A 24169-nucleotide genomic window follows, 5' to 3' on the forward strand; every position below is an offset into this window, starting at 1 on the left:
ATAATATGATTTATTAGCACAGTGACTTACTAATGTGGTATAATATGATTTATTAGCACAGTGACTTACTAATGTGGTATAATATGATTTATTAGCACAGTGACTTACTAATGTGGTATAATATGATTTATTAGTCCAGTGACTTATTAATGTGGTATAATATGATTTATTAGTGTAGTGACTTACTAATGTGGTATAATATGATTTATTACTCTAGTGACTTACTAATGTGGTATAATATGATTTATTACTCTAGTGACTTACTAATGTGGTGTAATATGATTTATTAGTCCAGTGTCTTATTAATGTGTTGTAATATTATTTATTAGTCCAGTCTAGTGACTCACTAATGTGGTATAATATGATTTATTAGCCTAGTGACTTACTAATGTGGTATAATATGACTTATTAGCCCAGTCTAGTGACTTACTAATGTGGTATAATATGATTTATTAGCACAGTCTAGTGACTTACTAATGTGGTATAAAATGATTTATTAGCACAGTGACTTACTAATGTGGTGTAATATGATTTATTAGTCTAGTGACTTACTAATGTGGTATAATATGATTTATTAGCACAGTGACTTACTAATGTGGTATAATATGATTTATTAGCACAGTGACTTACTAATGTGGTATAATATGATTTATTAGCACAGTGACTTACTAATGTGGTATAATATGATTTATTAGCACAGTGACTTACTAATGTGGTATAATATGATTTATTAGCACAGTGACTTACTAATGTGGTATAATATGATTTATTAGCACAGTGACTTACTAATGTGGTATAATATGATTTATTAGCACAGTGACTTACTAATGTGGTGTAATATGATTTATTAGCACAGTGACTTACTAATGTGGTGTAATATGATTTATTAGTCCAGTGACTTACTAATGTGGTGTAATATGATTTATTAGTCCAGTGACTTACTAATGTGGTGTAATATGATTTATTAGTCCAGTGACTTACTAATGTGGTATAATATGATTTATTAGCCTAGTGACTTACTAATGTGGTATAATATGATTTATTACTCTAGTGACTTACTAATGTGGTGTAATATGATTTATTAGTCCAGTGTCTTATTAATGTGTTGTAATATTATTTATTAGTCCAGTCTAGTGACTTACTAATGTGGTATAATATGATTTATTAGTCTAGTGACTTACTAATGTGGTATAATATGATTTATTAGCACAGTGACTTACTAATGTGGTATAATATGATTTATTAGCCCAGTGACTTACTAATGTGGTGTAATATGATTTATTAGCCCAGTCTAGTGACTTACTAATGTGGTATAATATGATTTATTAGCCTAGTGACTTACTAATGTGGTATAATATGATTTATTAGCTCAGTGACTTACTAATGTGGTGTAATATGATTTATTAGTCTAGTGACTTACTAATGTGGTATAATATGATTTATTAGTCTAGTGACTTACTAATGTGGTGTAATATGATTTATTAGTCCAGTGACTTACTAATGTGGTGTAATATGATTTATTAGTCTAGTGACTTACTAATGTGTTGTAATATGATTTATTAGTCCAGTCTAGTGACTCACTAATGTGGTGTAATATGATTTATTAGTCTAGTGACTTACTAATGTCGTATAATATGATTTATTAGTCTAGTGACTTACTAATGTGGTATAATATGATTTATTAGCCCAGTGACTTATTCATGTGGTATAATATGATTTATTAGTCTAGTGACTTACTAATGTGGTGTAATATGATTTATTAGTCCAGTCTAGTGACTTACTAATGTGGTATAATATGATTTATTAGTCCAGTGACTTACTAATGTGGTATAATATGATTTATTAGCCTAGTGACTTACTAATGTGGTATAATATGATTTATTAGCTCAGTGACTTACTAATGTGGTGTAATATGATTTATTAGTCTAGTGACTTACTAATGTGGTATAATATGATTTATTAGTCTAGTGACTTACTAATGTGGTGTAATATGATTTATTAGTCCAGTGACTTACTAATGTGGTGTAATATGATTTATTAGTCTAGTGACTTACTAATGTGTTGTAATATGATTTATTAGTCCAGTCTAGTGACTCACTAATGTGGTGTAATATGATTTATTAGTCTAGTGACTTACTAATGTCGTATAATATGATTTATTAGTCTAGTGACTTACTAATGTGGTATAATATGATTTATTAGCCCAGTGACTTATTCATGTGGTATAATATGATTTATTAGTCTAGTGACTTACTAATGTGGTGTAATATGATTTGTTAGTCCAGTGACTTATTCATGTGGTATAATATGATTTATTAGTCCAGTCTAGTGACTTAGTGGCGCAGTGGTCTAGGTTACTGCATCGCAGTGCTAGCTGCGCCACCAGAGTCTCTGGGTTCGCGCCCAGGCTTGGCTGGCCGCAACCGGGAGATCCGTGGGGCGACGCACAATTGGCATAGCGTCGTCCGGGTTAGGGAGGGTTTGGCCGGTAGGGAGGGTTTGGCCGGTAGGGATATCCTTGTCTCAGTATGTAAAAAATGTAATAAAAAATGTATGCACTCTACTGTAAGTCGCTCTGGATAAGAGCGTCTGCTAAATGACTAAAATGTAAATGTAAATGTTTAGCTAATATGGTGACAACGATGTTATGATATGGTTTGGCTTGGAAAGGTTTTTTCGCCTGGTCTCATACAGCTGATGTGTTGTGCATTGAAGTCCACAAGCAAAGGGAAAAAGGTGAGAGGAGAGCGCATAGATGCGAGAAGGAATACAACGTGGCTGCTATGAAAGTGAAATGTGTTTACGTATGATCAGGGGTGTTTTCATTCTGCAGATTCCGTTGAAAAGCGTTTCTTAAAAAGCGAAGCAATAGAAACTCTTGATTGCAACAGTGGGACTAATGATTACACCCTAGATCAGAGATGCAGGCAAGAGTGTGCAAAGCGGTATTGAATGTCACCATCTGTGCATGTGTCACTGTCGGTCACCTCAAATTTCTCTCGACCTGTGTGCAGCTACTTTCATTCATAGGCTAGGTTGTAGCAACCTCATGATGGGTATAGGGAAAATGTCAATGTTACATTGGAATGGAATTTGAATGACAGCCATCCAATATGCTGTAACAGAAATAACGCCATGCTCATAATATATATATTTTTAAATTGTCCTCCCTCATCTTAAAGCGGCACCGACCGCCACTGTTTTGACCACCCCAACGCTGCAGGCCTGCAGCAGCCCAAATTCCTGGCTGAAATAACAGTGTATGATGTAAATGGGTCAGGTCTATGACTGAGGCATTGGAGACCAGTCCTGCTGCAGGCCACTGCTGCTGCGGAGTGCTCAGAGGGGCTACAGGGAAAAGGAAAGTGTCACTCGGGACTGATCAAATTAACCACCAGAATGGTGACGTTCACATTTTTCATTAGAGGGCCCTGTTAGAATGCATCTGTCATGTCATACTTGCACAGTCTTACACAACTGGGGTCTATTCAGAAAGATGCAACGTTCAGTGCGTGAAGATAGAAATAAGATGTAGAGCTGGAATTATTCCCTATTCTGCATGACAGAAAGTCATATCTGTTCTACAAAATATGTTCTGTGACATGTTAGATCCCCTTGGCCCTACCATCTCCCTTTCCATTGCCGTTTGAACTTTCAACTTTGACCTCTCACCTGACTCCCAGGCAGACCAGCAGCTGGAACTTGCCCTCCTTTCCGATGTTCCGTGGCGAAGCGTTGATGGCGTTGGCATAGTGACACAGCGAGTCACATAGTTCTGTTGACTCCCGCAGGTCACCCATCTGATCCGCAGTCTCCATGGAAACCACCACTTTCTCTGTGTGTGTGTTTGTGTGTAGGTAAAACAGAAGGACAGTGACCATGGAAATAGTGTGACTAATCATACACTAGAACGCTAGAAATTCCATTTCTATGACAAGTTGATGCCATTCACTGGGGGTACTAGGTGAATCACGCTGTGCTGCACTAACACAGAGAATAATGAAACATTTAACTTGTCAAATTAGCCACTAGATGGATACAAATGACATTACTACACAACACATATTCTGTGCCCACACACACACTTACCCACAAAGTCCCATATGAACACACTCCTTTGAAATAGGCGCGAGGACTTAAAGCCGTGGAGGAGGAACTGTTCCAGGGAGCGCACCAGCCCCCCCTCTCCACAGAGCAGAGCAGTCAGGTTCCCCCTCTGAAAGGAGAGGAGACAAGAGGAGAGGTTCAATGAGTCGCTAACTTGAAGAATATGGTTCTGGGTATACAGTTACAATGGTAGTTTAAAGAGCGACTGAATAAAAAATTATTATAAACACGGCCTGTGGCATCGATACGAGTCAGAAACATTTATTCTAGTGTCAAAATTGACTACAAATAAATAAAATAAATATGATAATTTGTCATAAAGCCAGGTCTCTTCCAAAACTGAGATTATTAGGGGGGGTATGTCATGGAATGAAGGGTACGTAACAGTTTTCCTTCAGTTGGGTGATCGTCAATTCAGAGCACATCTGCACAAGACACATTTGTAATTCCCAGGACACTGACCATGGTAAATTTGGTTTGACTTTGGATATCCCTATTGGGCTAGTTAGGGGCAATCAGTTGTCCCATTTATGTTGTGTAATATATTGACAGTCCCACATATAGGCCATCCAAAGTCAAACCAATTTTGCCATGGTTGCACATCCGCCAGCTGAAGCCAATTGGCCATCTTGCTAGCTAGCCTACTTCCAGACACAAGACCTGGTTAGACTGTTTCAAGTTATCTAGAAGGGTGAGTGACTAACTGTATACTGTTTTTGCTGAGTGAATATACAAATGCTTCCCACGTGTGAACACACACACACACACACACCCAAAGCCCGCATTCAAGACCCAAATCTCATTCTCAGTTGTATTTCCTAATGATGATTGAAAGCGAGGCTAAATCAGTAAGTTCAGCCCCCCTTTAAAGATGCTACATCCCTTTTTAAGCTGGACACAGCAGAACCCTCAGACTGCGGAAGCAATCCCTCTGAAGTTTCTTCAGAAACCTTCCATCCGCATTCATTCAGTCGTCCTTACAAATTAAGCATTATTGTCTTGCCTACAGTGTTGTACAATTGTTGGACTGCAGTGTGGAGGAGTTGAATTATGGTTGCCAAGGTGACAAACCTAAGCCCAGGGCGATATTATCTAGTACATTTCCAGAGAAGGCCCTCAAAGCAACACGATTCAGCTTTCCCCTCCAGGTTCCAACAGTCTAAGATGAAATTAAAAACCAGATTCAAAAGCACATGCTGTGACAGAATCTCCCAAAGCAGTGAGTGGTTTCTGGGAAGCTCTTATACATAATAATATAATTTCATGGATTTGAAGGCCCCCCCCCCCCCTCAATTTTCTTTAATTTAGAATTCACTGAGGGGCTATGTGAATCTTCATGGCGCCTCTGCTACGCCTTTTTTTTTTTAAACGGTCAGAACAGGCTTTTAAAGGGGAGGTCAGGGCAGGCCATAGACTAGAGAAAAAAAACTCAGTCTGCCATTAAACTATGGGAGATTCTGCCTTGCAGAGTGAAGGCCGTGAATCGTGCTGATGATAACCTCTAGACACACAGAGACTCATATATCCAGACACAAACAGCAGCAGACAAAGGCTGAGAGGCTAAAGTCTCCTCTGCTCCCTCTGTTTTCTGTGTTTGGAATCTCTCACACAGCCTACCTCCTGCTCTGCTTTGTGGAAGTACTTGACAAGATTGTTCACTGCCTCCCTCGTATCCTCCTGCACCTGGACAGAGGAGAGCTCTGAATGGAGGAGAGAGATGGCAGGAAGGTGGGAGGGAGAGAGGAATTTAGACAATGGCATGAAAGACGATAAGGGGAGGAAAGATGGAACATTAAAAGTAAAGTACAGCAATGAATTACAGAAAATGTACATGACCATAGGAAAGATAAGATATTACGCTTAATGGTTAATATAAAAAGTGTAATCTGTTTTTTTACTTTCCCCTTCATAAAATTCCAGGTAAAAACTGTTACCAGGTGTAGATGCTCAGTAAATCTGACCCTCAGTGTGTGTCCATACATACTGTTGCTGCGGCCCAGAGACCCCAGACTCCCCGTGCGTCCGCTCTGTGGGGGCGAGCCTTGCTCTGGGGGAGTCCCCGTCGACCTCCCAGAATCTTCCTCTCCTCCGGGCGACACCAGCTGACCAATCAGCACCCTCTCCAGGCTTCCGTCACCCACACCCTTCCCTAGCCAGCGGCCGCACGGGAACCTAGGAGGAGAGCGCAGGTAGAGAGATAAGGGGGTGAGAGGCTACATGTGAAACAGGGGCAAATGAGCAGTCCATTTTAAATGTGTTAATTCAGTATTTTGAGGCAGGATCACGTTCATTAGGGACCAAACAGAAGGACAACCTGGGCTTGTCTAATCCGAAACACAAATGTTCCTTTCCTGTTGGTGTTAAAGTGGTTTTCCGTTGTGTGTCCTAATAGACACAACTTGTGTACACACAGAAATTAGAGCAACACTAACTAACTTGGTCAACAACAACAAAAGTGTGCAGTGCAATGCAGATTTAACAGAAGAAACACCGTGTGTGTTTGTTACCTGTAGGTGTGTCCAGTGATCTCATTGTGCACAATTACACAGTCCACCAGACACTTAGCCAGCAGGCCAGAGTTCTCCTGGCCCAACTGCAGGGTGCTCAGTCTGCCCAGGTTCTGACACTAACACACACACAGAGACAGACTAGAATAAGAACAGAGTGTGCCAGCGTGCGTGTGTGTGTGTGTGTGTGTGCGTATGTCTGTTTGATGGAGAATTCCTAAGCAGTAGCTTCCATCCGCTCCACCCAGCCCAGGGAAACAATGGGACTGAGCAGCTCACCTGGAAGAAGATCTCCTGTGTGTTCTTGGGGATCTGCCTGACCCCGGAGTCACCCAGCTCGCCAGAAACACACACCCAGGGGTTGGACATTGTCATGGCAATGCTCAGCTTCTTCATGGGCGTTATGACAACACGGTACGGAATACCTGAAGGGACGAGAACATTTACATTTTAGTCATTTAGCAGATGCCCTTATCCAGAGCGACTTACAGGTAGTGAACACCTTTCACGTTTCAGTGCAATGTTAGATGTTTATGGACTGTTAAAAGGTTGCTTTAGTTTAAACCAGCTAAGAATGTTTAGATCCCAGAACATTTCTGGTACGTTAATGGTAACGTTCCTCTATCCAAGATGACAGTGTTCTTAAGACCATTCCTTCTTAAAAACGGACCAGGAACGTTTTCAAAACTGCAGGGGGATGCTGACTTATATGAAGATAATAGAATGATATTGCAGAAACATTAACTAAAACGCTTCAATAACGTTAGAACATTCTCTCATACAACCAAATAGGAATCCAATGACATCATAGTAAAACTCCCTGTAGGCTATTTTTAAAAACACACTCAAGTTGTGGTCTGATAATGATGGCGTCCCTGATTAGCCTGAGTACCAATCTCTTTAGTGAACATTCCATTCCTTGCCACTCGTCACTGCCACAGAGACTGGCCTTATGCAGCCGGATTTACGGCGCAGTTGCTGATTGGCAGTTAGAAACAACATTAATAGTTTCCATGAAAATGTGTAAGATTGTTGTTCTTAATCTCTTCACCGTTCCCTTCTTGCTAAATTCATGCATCTCCACTGGCCTCTCTCTCGCTCTTCTATCCTCATACAGCTCTTGAACCAGTAGCCTAGCCCAATGTGTCCCAGAAGTAGAAACATCGTTTGGTCACTTATTTTGAGAAAGAAAAAAGATAATTATCCACACACACACACACAACTCTTGCTCGCTGGACATACAGTAAAATAGTCTACAGCGTTCACAATGAACTGGCGGGGAAGTTTGAATGGCGAGAGCTTTTCTTTGATGTGATCCCATTGGCTGGTGATAAATGCAATAAACAGGAATCCTCTGTTCTCCCAGCACCCGATGATTCCACTGAAATGTATTGTCAGAATGCCCAATGTTAATGTACCCACTGAAATGTATTGTCAGAATGCCCAATGTTAATGTACCCACTGAAATGTATTGTCAGAATGCCCAATGTTAATGTACCCACTGAAATGTATTGTCAGAATGCCCAATGTTAATGTTCCCACTGAAATGTATTGTCAGAATGCCCAATGTTAATGTTCCCACTGAAATGTATTGTCAGAATGCCCAATGTTAATGTTCCCACTGAAGTGTATTGTCAGAATGCCCAATGTTAATGTTTCCACTGAAATGTATTGTCAGAATGCCCAATGTTAATGTTCCCACTGAAATGTATTGTCAGAATGCCCAATGTTAATGTTCCCACTGAAATGTATTGTCAGAATGCCCAATGTTAATGTATTGTCAGAATGCCCAATGTTAATGTATTGTCAGAATGCCCAATGTTAATGTATTGTCAGAATGCCCAATGTTAATGTATTGTCAGAATGCCCAATGTTAATGTTTCCAATGAAATGTATGAATTAATTTAGGAAACGTTCTATCAGTCTAATTTGCATAAACATTGTGATTGGATGATAGCTGTGCAGGTTAACGAATCAGGATCAAATCCTCTGATCTCCTCGAGCTCATTAAGAATGTTCATGTTTGAAGATCGCTAAAAAGGCCAGTATCTTTGGCAATGACGAGGAGTGGCATGTTAGCGAAATAGACTGGTACCCAGGCTAATCCCTGATGAATTTGCTGTCACAAAAGGCTCCCCGGCCCCAAAAAGTCTGAGAACCCCTGCATTAGTGCACAAGAAAATAAATGAATATTTCTCATTGGACAATCTCAGGTACTTCTTCCGTTTGGTGCCTAATGAACACAGACCTGTTGAATCTCCCAGACTTACTGATGGAGGTGAATGTGCGTGTGAAGCAAAGGTAGTCTACAGTGTTGAGCGACAGCAGGTGGAACAGAAACTGCTCCCTCTCCTCCTCACACAGCAGGAATGCATAAGGCTTATACAGCTGCCTGTAAGGAGAGGACAGAGGTTAACACACACTCACACACAAATGAAGCATGCATCTGAAGAGTCATCGGTCTGTTACCCTTTTCACATTATCGTGCCGACCCCAACCGTGCTGGCGCAGATATTTTCTTATCACATTGTACTTTCCAGCACGGTTCTAGCGACTATCCTGGATGTGCAACCAAGCCAGCTCAGTACAGCTTGGCTCTGCTCAGCTCAGTAGTGTGAAGAGGGTATACGGGATATGGGTGTGTACCTAATCAGGTCATGGTTGGCCAGCAGCAGTTTGAGGTGTTGTGAGAGCAGTTTCTTCTCCAGGGCCAGATGAATCCAGGCCCGGGCCTGACCCACTTCACTGAGACCCCCACTCATGTTCTGGACAAACCTGAGGTGGTAAAACACATTCCATTCTGTTTTCAAAGAGAGCAGTTTGTTGGGTTGCGCTGTCCTTTAGGAAAGCTGCCGTGGTTTCAAAACTCCCTGTAATTGACCATAGTTACCGGAATTTTCTGAAATGTTGGTTTATTAAAAGGTAATTTTGGAAATCTATGGACACATGGTCCTTTAAAGTATATTTTTTTCCATAGTCTTTATGTGTCCATTACTTTCTGTAGATAGACCATGTGGTTCAAGAGAAAATAGCCTTCATGAAAAAACATCAACAATGACATAATTTCCAATGAAATCCACAACTTACAACTCCAGATTTTTTCCACAACTGCCAAAACATTTACAACACAATGTTGACATAGTAAAAATAAATAAAAATGTTAAAATATTTCATTGTGAAACCCTTCTATTAAAAACAGCAAAAGTGGGTTACATTTAATTTACATTTAAGATCATGTTTTACAGCTTGGTGAATCCACACATTACCTCATATCCTGTACAAAGGAGCCCTTTGGCGGTGGAAGCCCCTCCTCCAGCCTCCTGCTGTCCGACCCATTGAACACTGTAACCAGGAAGAGCGTTATTGGCAGATGTGATCCCTTCAAAAGAGCATACCTAGCAGACAAACTACTGTATTATCTGGTTAATGACTGGTGATGCTAGCAGACCAGACCAATAAAATAATACCAGATGGATATTACTGTACAATCTTTCTAATATCTATAGTATCTAGCCTGGTCCAACATCTGTTTGTGCTGTATATCTAATTCCGATGATCGTTGTCAACACAAACAGATCTGGGATCAGATTAGTATGCATCTACTCTGACCTGGAGACTCGGCCTTTGAAGGTGACTCCATCTTCTCCTCGTTGGCCTGGTAGTGGAGCAGGTGGGACCACAGAGCCGACCTCCCCTGGACGGTACAAACACAAATCAACAGCACTCACAAAAGTTTAGGGAAACATTATATATATATTTTTTAAGTGTATTGCAGCGTGCAGATTGCTAATTTGATGCCACCATCGTTTTGTACTTCCCAGAGACAAAGTCATCATTAGGATGATTATTGCTAATTTGCATGTCTGTTTGAATCCCGGGCTTCAGTGCACTCAGAAAGTATTCCCTTGACGACCCCCCCATGCACTGTCAACTGTGGGATCTTATATAGGCAGGTGTGTTTTTTTCATGTTCAAACAATTGAATTGGCCACAGTTGGACTCCAAATTAAGTTAGTGACATCAAGGATGATCAAAGGAAATTGGATGCACCCAAGCGCAATATGGAGTGTCATGACAAAGGAGTGTGAATTTATTTTCAATCAATTTGCAACATTTCGAAAAACATGTTTTCACTTTGCATTATGGGGTATTGTGCCTAGATCGGTGAGAAAAAAACGATTCAATCCATTTTGAATTCAGGCTGTAATGTGGCTGTAATGTGGAATAAGTCAAGGGGTATGAATACTTTTTGCCGTCCGTCTGCCTGCCCGTCCATGCGACTAACCTGTTTGAGCTGTAGCCCGTGGCCCCAGGTCCTCTCCAGCAGGTCACAGAGGCTGTGGATCAGTCTGTTCTCCTGCAGGCCTGTAATGTTGGCCTCGCCCTGCCCCAGCTCCACACTCTCCTTCCCCATCCTTTCCATCAGCATACGCCTGGTCTGCATCACAGACACACACAATCAGGGTTACATCATAATTCTAAACACTCTTCTCCTAAAAAGTGTGCACTTGCACACACTCAGTAATGGATTTCAGGATTTTAAATCCATGACGAGGAGGAGTGTGCAAGAGCTTGGCTGACAACGTCACAAAAATAAAGTCATCAACAGGGCCGGAAGCTGTACGGTACGATTCTGGACGGTCAGATAGTTAGCAACAATGACAAGACGCTGCCAAGTCGGGAATTCAAGGTGGCTTGTTTCAGCTAGTTGTATCTTGTTATTGATACCATTTCTTGTTTAGAGGTGTTTTGACTGATTTCATGTCAATGCTAATATGGCTAATTCGCTAGCTAGCTAACCAACCACTTTAACGTATTTGAGAGACAACAAGTGCTCATTGTGCAAATGTATTTGTTTTAAATAAACATTTGGAGAGGAAATCGTTCACAGGTTGCCAACCCAGTGTGTTTTACCCCATAGTTGGGCACGAGTCAGTTTTGTTGCTAAACAACCAGCCAGTCTATACTTCAGAAGTGTGGACAATTGGGACACACATCCTTAAAATCTTCCATTGACGTCTATGCAGGCTTCATGCAAGGGACAGAATTAAAGCTGAAATCCGTAGCGGTGAAATTGCCAAGTCCATTTCCGATATTACAACAGCAAAGATGTTACTTCAAACAACAAAACCGTTATTATATATATATATATATATATTTTTTTAAATCAGTGATAGAACACTTTTTTTTTAACCAGAATGCTAATATATATATATATATATATATATATATATATATATATATATATATATATATATATATATATATATATATATACACACACATATCAAAATAAATAATAGTATTGTGGTGTATATAAAAATGTTTTACCCCTCCTCCACTTTTAGAAACATTACAAAAACAACAACAAATGTGCCTGGGGCGACCAGTGGCCTGTTTCTCCTAATGCGGATCCACTTCAGTTTTAAGCACATGCAACTTAAGTAAAGAGGACTTGGCCCTTATTGAATGTAGTCTTGATTTATGTTATTTCAAGAAGTGGATTTTTTGGATACAGATGCCCTGCAAGCAGGCATACTGCATTTATCACGAGTCGCAACACAATAAACCAGGATTTCCCAAAGTTGGTCCTGGGGCCCCCCTGGGTCAGATTCCTTGAGCTGAGTTGAGCCGTTCCACGTCCTTTCCTACGGCTCTGCTAAAAAACACGGCATGTGCACAGGCAAAAAAATATATTAAAAGACTCCCGCTTCAAATTCACACAGTTCATTAAAATCACAATTTAACCACCACCAATCTATTTTTGCGACTACCTGGACCTACCAATAGTTTATGTATTGATACCATATGGATTTGAATGAAAAGCATTCGAATAAAAATGAAAAGGTGAATGTAAGAGGCAAAAATAATTTCAAAGTAAGCTACATGTCATATTAAAACAGCATTTAAACACTAAATAGGTCAGGAGCCTAAGGAGGAACGAAAATGAATTATTTAGGTTATATTATTTCAAGGCTATAGCCTACAAAGAAACATTTGCGAGTGTGACACTAGGCTGGTCGGGACATAAAGCTCATTTAATCATGTCTTTGTATAAAATCCATAGTCTATAAATTGCACATATAGTCTGTGACTTAGAATGAAATACAAATTTAATGAAAAATTACTTATTAGCGCCTTTGAATTCATTTTTAGAAACAGGAGTTTGGCCAGTCTCTGGATTCAGGGTCATGCGATGGTGCCTGGAGAGCAGGCCATCAGCAGATAATATCCTGTCCACACTTGCAGAGCCACTGGGGATGCTAAACACCCTTTAGGCCACTCTTTTATTTTTCCTATAGCTAGGCCTAAAGGTTTTTAGGCAAAATAACCCTATAAAAACAGAAAGCTCCTTGAACATCGACCTTTACGTGTGGATGTTTAATGTAGCCAGTGTATAACTACCATATCCCACATGTCGGACGACCATATCCCACATGTCGGACGACCATATCCCACATGTAGGACGACCATATCCCACATGTAGGACGACCATATCCCACATGTAGGACGACCATATCCCACATGTAGGACGACCATATCCCACATGTAGGACGACCATATCCCACATGTAGGACGACCATTTCCCACATGTAGGACGACCATTTCCCACATGTAGGACGACCATATCCCACATGTAGGACGACCATATCCCACATGTAGAACGACCATATCCCACATGTAGAACGACCATATCCCACATGTAGAACGACCATATCCCACATGTAGAACGACCATATCCCACATGTAGAACGACCATATCCCACATGTAGAACTACCATATCCCACATGTAGAACTACCATATCCCACATGTAGAACTACCATATCCCACATGTAGAACTACCATATCCCACATGTAGAACTACCATATCCCACATGTAGAACTTCCATATCCCACATGTAGAACTACCATAACCCACATGTAGAACTACCATATCCCACATGTAGAACTACCATATCCCACATGTAGAACTACCATAACCCACATGTAGAACTACCATAACCCACATGTAGAACTACCATATCCCACATGTAGAACAATGACACCCGGTCTGTAACCTAATAGTTTAGCCCCATAACAGCAGGTAGCATCCAGTCTAATGTGGTAGCATTTTCCAGTCATCTGGTGATTCTCAGTAACTATACTGTTCTCTTTGAAGTAGAAAGAAGAATCAATATAAGTTTAAATATTAGACATATGTCAGCAGAATGAAGGCTGAAGCCCATTTGAGTGTACAAAGCTGGATCAATATCAAATTGACCATTGGACGTGTAAAAACAGAACGTAAGCAGAATCTGTGTAGATGAGGGTAAACTAACAAGACGTGACTGGTCTGGGCCATATCTGATCTTGTGAAGGCTACTGGACACGCACATGAGTAATCATACATAGACAACCTCAGCCTGAACTTGTAAAGACCTTTGGACAGGAACATTAGCTAAGGGGTATGCATGTCATGCCATCAATAGAATCTATGCCCCAATATCTGAGCCAATAAGAGAATGGAAACCATGTAACAAAAGTAAAATGGGGTGATGACATTATGTAAGGGAAAAACTGTTAAAAGGCAAGCACTAAGAATGAGGAGGCAGCTCTTCCATGGAGGTGCTCGGCTTTGTTGCTCTCTGCAATAAAGTCTCATTTAATTCACAAGCTCCGGTATCTGAGAAGTATTTGATTTAATATTTTTCCACCACAGTAACCTAATAGTTTAGCACCATAACAACAGGTAGCATCCGGTCTGTAACCTAATAGTTTAGCAGCATAACAGCAGGTAGCATCCGGTCTGTAACCTAATAGTTAAGCACCATAACAGCAGGTAGCATCCAGTCTGTAACCTAATAGTTTAGCACCATAACAGCAGGTAGAATCCAGTCTGTAACCTAATAGTTTAGCACCATAACAGCAGGTAGCATCCAGTCTGTAACCTAATAGTTTAGCACCATAACAGCAGGTAGCATCCGGTCTGTAACCTAATAGTTTAGCACCATAACAGCAGGTAGCATCCGGTCTGTAACCTAATAGTTTAGCACCATAACAGCAGGTAGCATCCGGTCTGTAACCTAATAGTTTAGCACCATAACAGCAGGTAGCATCCGGTCTGTAACCTAATAGTTTAGCACCATAACAGCAGGTAGCATCCGGTCTGTAACCTAATAGTTTAGCACCATAACAGCAGGTAGCATCCGGTCTGTAACCTAATAGTTTAGCACCATAACAGCAGGTAGCATCCGGTCTGTAACCTAATAGTTTAGCACCATAACAGCAGGTAGAATCCGGTCTGTAACCTAATAGTTTAGCACCATAACAGCAGGTAGCATCCAGTCTGTAACCTAATAGTTTAGCACCATAACAGCAGGTAGCATCCGGTCTGTAACCTAATAGTTTAGCACCATAACAGCAGGTAGCATCCGGTCTGTAACCTAATAGTTTAGCACCATAACAGCAGGTAGCATCCGGTCTGTAACCTAATAGTTTAGCACCATAACAGCAGGTAGCATCCGGTCTGTAACCTAATAGTTTAGCACCATAACAGCAGGTAGCATCCGGTCTGTAACCTAATAGTTTAGCACCATAACAGCAGGTAGCATCCGGTCTGTAACCTAATAGTTTAGCACCATAACAGCATCCGGTCTGTAACCTAATAGTTTAGCACCATAACAGCAGGTAGCATCCGGTCTGTAACCTAATAGTTTAGCACCATAACAGCAGGTAGCATCCGGTCTGTAACCTAATAGTTTAGCACCATAACAGCAGGTAGCATCCGGTCTGTAACCTAATAGTTTAGCACCATAACAGCAGGTAGCATCCGGTCTGTAACCTAATAGTTTAGCACCATAACAGCAGGTAGCATCCGGTCTGTAACCTAATAGTTTAGCACCATAACAGCAGGTAGCATCCGGTCTGTAACCTAATAGTTTAGCACCATAACAGCAGGTAGCATCCGGTCTGTAACCTAATAGTTTAGCACCATAACAGCAGGTAGCATCCGGTCTGTAACCTAATAGTTTAGCACCATAACAGCAGGTAGCATCCGGTCTGTAACCTAATAGTTTAGCACCATAACAGCAGGTAGCATCCGGTCTGTAACCTAATAGTTTAGCACCATAACAGCAGGTAGCATCCGGTCTGTAACCTAATAGTTTAGCACCATAACAGCAGGTAGCATCCGGTCTGTAACCTAATAGTTTAGCACCATAACAGCAGGTAGCATCCGGTCTGTAACCTAATAGTTTAGCACCATAACAGCAGGTAGCATCCGGTCTGTAACCTAATAGTTTAGCACCATAACAGCAGGTAGCATCCGGTCTGTAACCTAATAGTTTAGCACCATAACAGCAGGTAGCATCCGGTCTGTAACCTAATAGTTTAGCACCATAACAGCAGGTAGCATCCGGTCTGTAACCTAATAGTTTAGCACCATAACAGCAGGTAGCATCCGGTCTGTAACCTAATAGTTTAGCACCATAACAGCAGGTAGCATCCGGTCTGTAACCTAATAGTTTAGCACCATAACAGCATCCGGTCTGTAACCTAATAGTTTAGCACCATAACAGCAGGTAGCATCCGGTCTGTAACCTAATAGTTTAGCACCATAACAGCAGGTAGCATCCGGTCTGTAACCTAATAGTTTAGCACCATAACAGCAGGTAGCATCCGGTCTGTAACCTAATAGTTTAGCACCATAACAGCAGGTAGCATCCGGTCTGTAACCTAATAGTTTAGCACCATAACAGCAGGTAGCATCCGGTCTGTAACCTAATAGTTTAGCACCATAACAGCAGGTAGCATCCGGTCTGTAACCTAATAGTTTAGCACCATAACAGCAGGTAGCATCCGGTCTGTAACCTAATAGTTTAGCACCATAACAGCAGGTAGAATCCGGTCTGTAACCTAATAGTTTAGCACCATAACAGCAGGTAGCATCCGGTCTGTAACCTAATAGTTTAGCACCATAACAGCATCCGGTCTGTAACCTAATAGTTTAGCACCATAACAGCAGGTAGCATCCGGTCTGTAACCTAATAGTTTAGCACCATAACAGCAGGTAGCATCCGGTCTGTAACCTAATAGTTTAGCACCATAACAGCAGGTAGCATCCAGTCTGTAACCTAATAGTTTAGCACCATAACAGCAGGTAGCATCCGGTCTGTAACCTAATAGTTTAGCACCATAACAGCAGGTAGCATCCGGTCTGTAACCTAATAGTTTAGCACCATAACAGCATCCGGTCTGTAACCTAATAGTTTAGCACCATAACAGCAGGTAGCATCCGGTCTGTAACCTACTAAGTTTAGCACCATAACAGCAGGTAGAATCCGGTCTGTAACCTAATAGTTTAGCACCATAACAGCAGGTAGCATCCAGTCTGTAACCTAATAGTTTAGCACCATAACAGCAGGTAGCATCCGGTCTGTAACCTAATAGTTTAGCACCATAACAGCAGGTAGCATCCGGTCTGTAACCTAATAGTTTAGCACCATAACAGCAGGTAGCATCCAGTCTGTAACCTAATAGTTTAGCACCATAACAGCAGGTAGCATCCAGTCTGTAACCTAATAGTTAGCACCATAACAGCAGGTAGCATCCGGTCTGTAACCTAATAGTTTAGCACCATAACAGCAGGTAGCATCCGGTCTGTAACCTAATAGTTTAGCACCATAACAGCAGGTAGCATCCGGTCTGTAACCTAATAGTTTAGCACCATAACAGCAGGTAGCATCCGGTCTGTAACCTAATAGTTTAGCACCATAACAGCAGGTAGCATCCGGTCTGTAACCTAATAGTTTAGCACCATAACAGCAGGTAGCATCCGGTCTGTAACCTAATAGTTTAGCACCATAACAGCAGGTAGCATCCGGTCTGTAACCTAATAGTTTAGCACCATAACAGCATCCGGTCTGTAACCTAATAGTTTAGCACCATAACAGCAGGTAGAATCCGGTCTGTAACCTAATAGTTTAGCACCATAACAGCAGGTAGCATCCGGTCTGTAACCTAATAGTTTAGCACCATAACAGCAGGTAGCATCCGGTCTGTAACCTAATAGTTTAGCACCATAACAGCAGGTAGCATCCAGTCTGTAACCTAATAGTTTAGCACCATAACAGCAGGTAGCATCCGGTCTGTAACCTAATAGTTTAGCACCATAACAGCAGGTAGCATCCGGTCTGTAACCTAATAGTTTAGCACCATAACAGCAGGTGGCATCCGGTCTGTAACCTAATAGTTTAGCACCATAACAGCAGGTAGCATCCGGTCTGTAACCTAATAGTTTAGCACCATAACAGCAGGTAGCATCCGGTCTGTAACCTAATAGTTTAGCACCATAACAGCAGGTAGCATCCGGTCTGTAACCTAATAGTTTAGCACCATAACAGCAGGTAGCATCCGGTCTGTAACCTAATAGTTTAGCACCATAACAGCAGGTAGCATCCGGTCTGTAACCTAATAGTTTAGCACCATAACAGCAGGTAGCATCCAGTCTGTAACCTAATAGTTTAGCACCATAACAGCAGGTAGCATCCGGTCTGTAACCTAATAGTTTAGCACCATAACAGCAGGTAGCATCCGGTCTGTAACCTAATAGTTTAGCACCATAACAGCAGGTAGCATCCGGTCTGTAACCTAATAGTTTAGCACCATAACAGCAGGTAGCATCCGGTCTGTAACCTAATAGTTTAGCACCATAACAGCAGGTAGCATCCGGTCTGTAACCTAATAGTTTAGCACCATAACAGCAGGTAGCATCCGGTCTGTAACCTAATAGTTTAGCACCATAACAGCAGGTAGCATCCGGTCTGTAACCTAATAGTTTAGCACCATAACAGCAGGTAGCATCCGGTCTGTAACCTAATAGTTTAGCACCATAACAGCAGGTAGAATCCGGTCTGTAACCTAATAGTTTAGCACCATAACAGCAGGTAGCATCCAGTCTGTAACCTAATAGTTTAGCACCATAACAGCAGGTAGCATCCGGTCTGTAACCTAATAGTTTAGCACCATAACAGCAGGTAGCATCCGGTCTGTAACCTAATAGTTTAGCACCATAACAGCAGGTAGCATCCGGTCTGTAACCTAATAGTTTAGCACCATAACAGCAGGTAGCATCCGGTCTGTAACCTAATAGTTTAGCACCATAACAGCAGGTAGCATCCAAGCCTTATGTTTTGAACACACAGACAGCGTTATTTCATTTTGGTCCACCAGAATTACTAATTTCCAATGAAACGCTGTGTTTGCAGTCCAACAGGGCCAATTGCCAAATAACAAGTATGCTGCTTTAGACTCAGACCAATGAAAACATAGCACACCTAGCTATGAGTTCAGGACTGACATTCTTAACAGATGTTGAACTGAAAAACAACTGTTTCCAATGACCGTTAATTCTATTCCTCTCCGTTGTGTATTTATCTTCAACATATTCTTACAATACGTTGGATTTATAGAACGTATGCGTCAAACTGTATTCGTAGACAGCTTGACAGAAATGGTAGCAGAAGGTGAATGTTGAATTTTTGTTGAATACATATCCAGATGATGCTGCGTACTATTTTGTGCAAAATGGCTGCTGGTGTGTTCGAAGGCTTACACATAACAGCGGATGCTACATCACCGCACTCCCTCTCTTGGTTCTTATCTTGATTTAGCACCTGTGTGTTATATAAGTTTCTTTATGAAAATATTTAGCTTACTCCATGACAGTAGCTACAGCAAGGGGCTACAAATGCATGCTGGGGCAGGGATGCCCTGAACTCCTGAAGTGAGCACTACTGGAGCGGGTGAGAAGACAGACGCTCCAGCCTTTGGGAATCTCGCTCCAGTCAAATTGGGTACGCTCCGCTCACATACTCTGCCCTGGGTGCACGTTTTGGTTTTTGCCCTAACACTACACAGCCGATTCAAATAATCAAAGCTTTATGATGAGTTGGTTATTTGAAACGTATTGCTAGGGCAAAAACCAAACCATGCACCAAGTGGGGGACCCAGGACAGACAGAATCCCTGCACTAAACTACAGGTAATACACACCTTGACACTACTTCCATCTTGAGGACAGAATAACAGCACCCACACATTGGTTACCTCTGAAATGGCATCCTTTTCCCTATATAGTGCACTGAGGCAAAAGTAGGACACTATATAGGGAAAAGGGTGCCAATTTGGGACATAGACAACCATTTGATTTTTAATATGGTGTCTTTACAATCCCGTAAGGGATGGGTTGCCAACTGGCGATTGACACAAAAATAAAAGTGTTAACAGGTGAGATTGACTTCATCACTACTTGTTTTTGTAAGAGGTGTCGACATGCTGAATGCACAGAGTTGTCTGTTTACACTACTAGCGCACCGCTCGGACAACCATGCATACCCCACAAGTCCAGAACAGACTACGGGAGGAGCACAGTACTACATAGAGCCATGGAACTATTCCACATCAGGTAACCGATGCCAGCAGTAAAATCAGGTAAAAATACCCCTTATGGAACAGCAGGGGACTGTGAAGAGACACACAAATCTAAGATAACTCAATAAATCAATTTTACATCTCACTAAGATGTTTGGTGCAGTATTTATCAATGAAACAATTTGCATGAAAACAAGTTGTCTCTCATTGAATCCCTACTGTTGACCAATCACTGACGAAGGGGCCTAGACTTCTGCCCCGAATTTAGGCTGGCCTCCCAAAGAAAAAAAAAGAAAAGAAAAAAAGTGCCCGAACAGCTGAATAAGTCCAAAACATCACAAAATGTTGTCATAATATCTGCACAAACTCTACTGGCTGGGAAGCATTCAGATGCCTTAAGGAGACCCCTTACCTTCACACGACACTCCCTCAGCAGCCCCTCCACGAACCCACGCTGGGTTTGAGTGACAGCCAAGGGGGAGGGGTCAAGCAGCTTAGACTGGCATAGGCTCCTCCTCCCGGGAGAGAACTTCTATTGGATGAACACAAAGAACAACAGCCAATCAGACAATAGTAAAAAGTTGATTCTGAAAACAGCCAATAACTCCTTTCCTGGCCTAGCCCCTACCCATCCTGGGTTTGTAGATCAGACTGAAACAGAGAGGCACTACCTGGACTTGTTCAATAAGGTACATTTTCCCATTACAAATCGTTGTTTTAGAAATGTTTTCCATTGTGTGCCCTTATGAACACAGCCCAGAAGGCAGAATGGTGTTCACGCAAAGAAAGGTAAAGGCATTACAATATTGTTTACACCAGGTATGGGAAACGGGCTAGAGGTAGATTTTGGACTATATAACTAAAGCAGGAATTTACCTCTCTCTGGTCATTGTCCAGTCCTGAGGTGGTCTCAGTAGTCACTGGTCTCTTAGGGATGTTACGACTTGACCACCTGCACACAGACACAATGTACGGTGTGTGTTTGTGTAGATCATTTGTGTGTGTAGGTAATTGTTGTGTACGTGTGTATATATGGGCGTATATGTTATATGTGTATATATGTTACTTACTTGTTGGTGTGGTGTCCCTGTGCCAGTACATCAGCCTGTAGCCTGGGGAAGCAGCCCTGTTGGTGTCGGCCCTGGCCAATCTTCATGTCCAACAGGTGGGGGTGGATGGCCGTGTGGTCAGCCTTAAGCAGCCTGCGCTCCATGGCCTGGACTGGGAACCAGAGGAAAATAGAGATGGGGGATGTGAGTGGGGCCTACTGGAGAAGGCTGTAGGAGAGGCAGCCTCTAGTAACCTTTTCACACTAGTGTGCTGACCCAAGCCATACTGTGCTGCCTGATATTTTCCTGTCACAGAGGCAATTCCATGATAACGGAATTACGGCGATTACCCATTGTCATTTCCAGGAACTATGCTGGATATGTAACCAGGCCAGCGCAGTAATAACAGCCATTTAGCAGACTGCATTATCCAAAGCAACTTATGTTCATGTATTTTTGTATGGGGTTGCCCCAGCGGGAATCAAACCCACAATCCAGGCATTGCAAGTGCCATGCTCTACCAATTGAGCCATACAGGACTCTGCTCAATAGTGTATTTTCTACTTTCTAAATTCTCATTCCTCTGCAGTCCGACATCGAAGGACTATTTGTAGAAGCCTCCTTTCAAATCCAGAGTTGTAGATACAACGTCATACTGCACGTCTAATCTGGAAAGCACTTTGTGCAGAAACAAGGACATGTGTTGTTGTCGTGAAGTGGATCCCTATCTGGTTTGCTTTAAAAGCCCACATTCCTGGGAAACACGGAGGGAGAGAAACAATTAAAACAGAGACCCAGAGAGAGACTGAAGCAGACTTAGTGGTGCAGTCTCTGCAGAGCGCTTGGCAGAACTTCAAAGCTGAGAGTTGAGGGTCTCATTATAGGGACACAATGTACTGTTTTCCACATGTGCTACTTATCCTCCACCCTCACCCTATCATCCACCCCTCTAGTATTCCCCGTCTCCATCATCTTCTCCCCCATTCATCATTTTGTACCTCTTACCATCAATTCCTCTGTTATTCCCTTCTCTCTCGCGTCTACCTTTCTATCCCTCTCGCGTCTACCTTTCTCCCCCTCTCAGATTGATACTGAACTCCCTTTCCCCAGAACGGAATATTCCCCATCACTCTCATGTTCTGGCATTCTACGGTGCTCTGGCAAAGTTTTCCCTCCTTTGTTTCTCTTTTCAGTGGAACTGAGGGAATATATGGAGTAGAATGAAAAAATGACATGACTAACAATGTGTGTTCTGTGGTTCTGGAGATGCTTGCATCCTTAGCTAATCCCTGCCTCCCAATGTCCTCCATGCCAGGGTTGCCCGGTTTCCTTGAGGGGGAGGGTCGGGGGGCCGGAGCATAGATAAATAATTTTTACACAAATTGACAGCAAGACCCCCAAACATACATAGTATTTGACAAAAACAGAATTTCAGTCTTTTTTGCTCAGAAAACGTGGGGGCCGAATAGAATCACCCATAGGCCACTTATTGGAGAACCCTGCTCTATGCTTTGGACAAAAAACAAACAGAACATGTACATCAGGCAACCCCCCCCCCCCCAAAAAAAAGTGGCCTGAAACAGTGATCTAAACTTGTCCAAGAAGAAGCACTCATTGTGGTGTACTGTTGCAAAAGCTTTTATATTTTTTATTCTGTTGTGTTCCCTAACAACCACATGCAGTAATAATGGAAAATATTGAATAAGTACTACGGTAGCACCCCTGAATCCAGTTTCCCCTGAACCCACCTGAGTCATGGAGCACTGTGCACTTCCTGTAGTGACGGTTGCCAGGATCGTCCTCGAATGTGTTGTAGAGGCGCTCCCTCACCAAGCGCCCGTCGAACACGCGCTGCAGTGGCTCCCGGTCTGCCCAGCGAGACAACACCTTGCTGTCTATGAACGATGAAAACATGGCCGTCTCCAGGAACCGAGACAGGAAGTGTAGGTGTGTGGCGGGCTGCGCCGACAGGAAAGAGCCCTGGGGATAGACAAACGCACAAGTACACAAAATGTTAACACTTCACTTAAAATCACTAACAGCGGTAGAATATTGCTTGTATCCTGAATGACAGCTTCCTGTCCATGTATGTAGGATTACTGACTGAAGGAGTAGGCTATGGATAGGAGAGTCTATGGTATTCATTCAGTGAATGATTGTTGATCGATCTTCATTACCTTATCAAAGTTGCTCGTTCCCTCACGGTTGCCCAGCCAGGACTCCAGGTCGTGAGCGCTGTGGATCACAAACTCTTCGTATCTCCCGAACATGGAGGTGAAACGCCCCGCGAACACCTCCCTCAGCTGCACGTTCATCTTGGCTGCCTTCAGCTCCTCCTCTTCCTCCTCGAACGCCCGTCCCAGCGTCTTCCCTCCCGCCATCCCCCCTCCTCCACACCTCCTGGCCAGTGCCTGCAGTCGTTCCAGCACGGCCAACTCCTCCCCTCCTAGGTTCCCGTTGCGCCGGTCTTCCATCAGGTCCTCCAGGACGAGGCTGCTGAGGCAGGGGGGAGCGACAGGGGCAGGCTTGGTGGTTGTAGAGCCCCCGTATGGCTGGAGGCCGAAGCGCAGCAGCACCTCGTTCAGTTCCTGGATGAGCTCCAGCTGGTCTGGGAAGAGGGGCAGGTCCTCGGGTAGATCCACGCGGTGGTTGTCAATGTCCACGAAGCACAGATTGGCCTGGAGAGGGGGATGGGAAGGCAACAGTAAACATAAAAATCTGTTTAACTATCATTATCAAAGTGCATACTTTGGGAGAAGGCTGCAGAATTGGAACCCTTGTTAAAATGTTCAAAAAGGGAACACACAGACCCATCCTGGCAGAGTGGCACAACAAGCAACTCTTCTTCGTGTAGATAATTCAGACTGTACAGAGGTTATTACCACTGATAGCATTAGGGCCAAGTATGCAAACATCCCATTTAAGATCAGAGATTTAACTATGCTCGTTGACATTAGACCACAATTAGCGCAGATACTGACATATTAGCATTCGCAAACTATTGCTGTTATCAGTTACAAAGGGGGGGGGGGGTAATAGTAAAACTGTGCAAAAGGTTAAAAAACAGCAAAGCTACAATATACCACAGGAGGTTGA

At 42.4% G+C, this 24169-nt stretch overlaps 1 protein-coding gene across 1 annotated transcript in view; it reads right to left on the reverse strand.

Annotated features, from left to right (window-relative positions):
• Nucleotides 1–24169, reverse strand: part of LOC129854972 (DENN domain-containing protein 5B-like) — a 43324-nt gene that overhangs the window by 4359 nt on the left and 14796 nt on the right. Inside the window, exons 5-20 of the mRNA XM_055922186.1 lie at nucleotides 23251–23751; nucleotides 22822–23053; nucleotides 21095–21245; nucleotides 20901–20976; nucleotides 20437–20556; nucleotides 10899–11051; nucleotides 10224–10308; nucleotides 9881–9956; nucleotides 9261–9389; nucleotides 8885–9006; nucleotides 6894–7039; nucleotides 6615–6733; nucleotides 6092–6279; nucleotides 5725–5807; nucleotides 4090–4216; nucleotides 3673–3835 (exon numbers count right to left, since the gene is read on the reverse strand). Of these exons, the coding sequence (XP_055778161.1) occupies nucleotides 3673–3835; nucleotides 4090–4216; nucleotides 5725–5807; nucleotides 6092–6279; nucleotides 6615–6733; nucleotides 6894–7039; nucleotides 8885–9006; nucleotides 9261–9389; nucleotides 9881–9956; nucleotides 10224–10308; nucleotides 10899–11051; nucleotides 20437–20556; nucleotides 20901–20976; nucleotides 21095–21245; nucleotides 22822–23053; nucleotides 23251–23751 (2471 nt within the window). The remainder of the gene's footprint in view (nucleotides 1–3672; nucleotides 3836–4089; nucleotides 4217–5724; nucleotides 5808–6091; nucleotides 6280–6614; nucleotides 6734–6893; nucleotides 7040–8884; nucleotides 9007–9260; nucleotides 9390–9880; nucleotides 9957–10223; nucleotides 10309–10898; nucleotides 11052–20436; nucleotides 20557–20900; nucleotides 20977–21094; nucleotides 21246–22821; nucleotides 23054–23250; nucleotides 23752–24169) is intronic.

This window comes from Salvelinus fontinalis, chromosome 5 (assembly GCF_029448725.1).
Source record: "Salvelinus fontinalis isolate EN_2023a chromosome 5, ASM2944872v1, whole genome shotgun sequence".
Lineage (NCBI taxonomy): Eukaryota > Metazoa > Chordata > Actinopteri > Salmoniformes > Salmonidae > Salvelinus > Salvelinus fontinalis.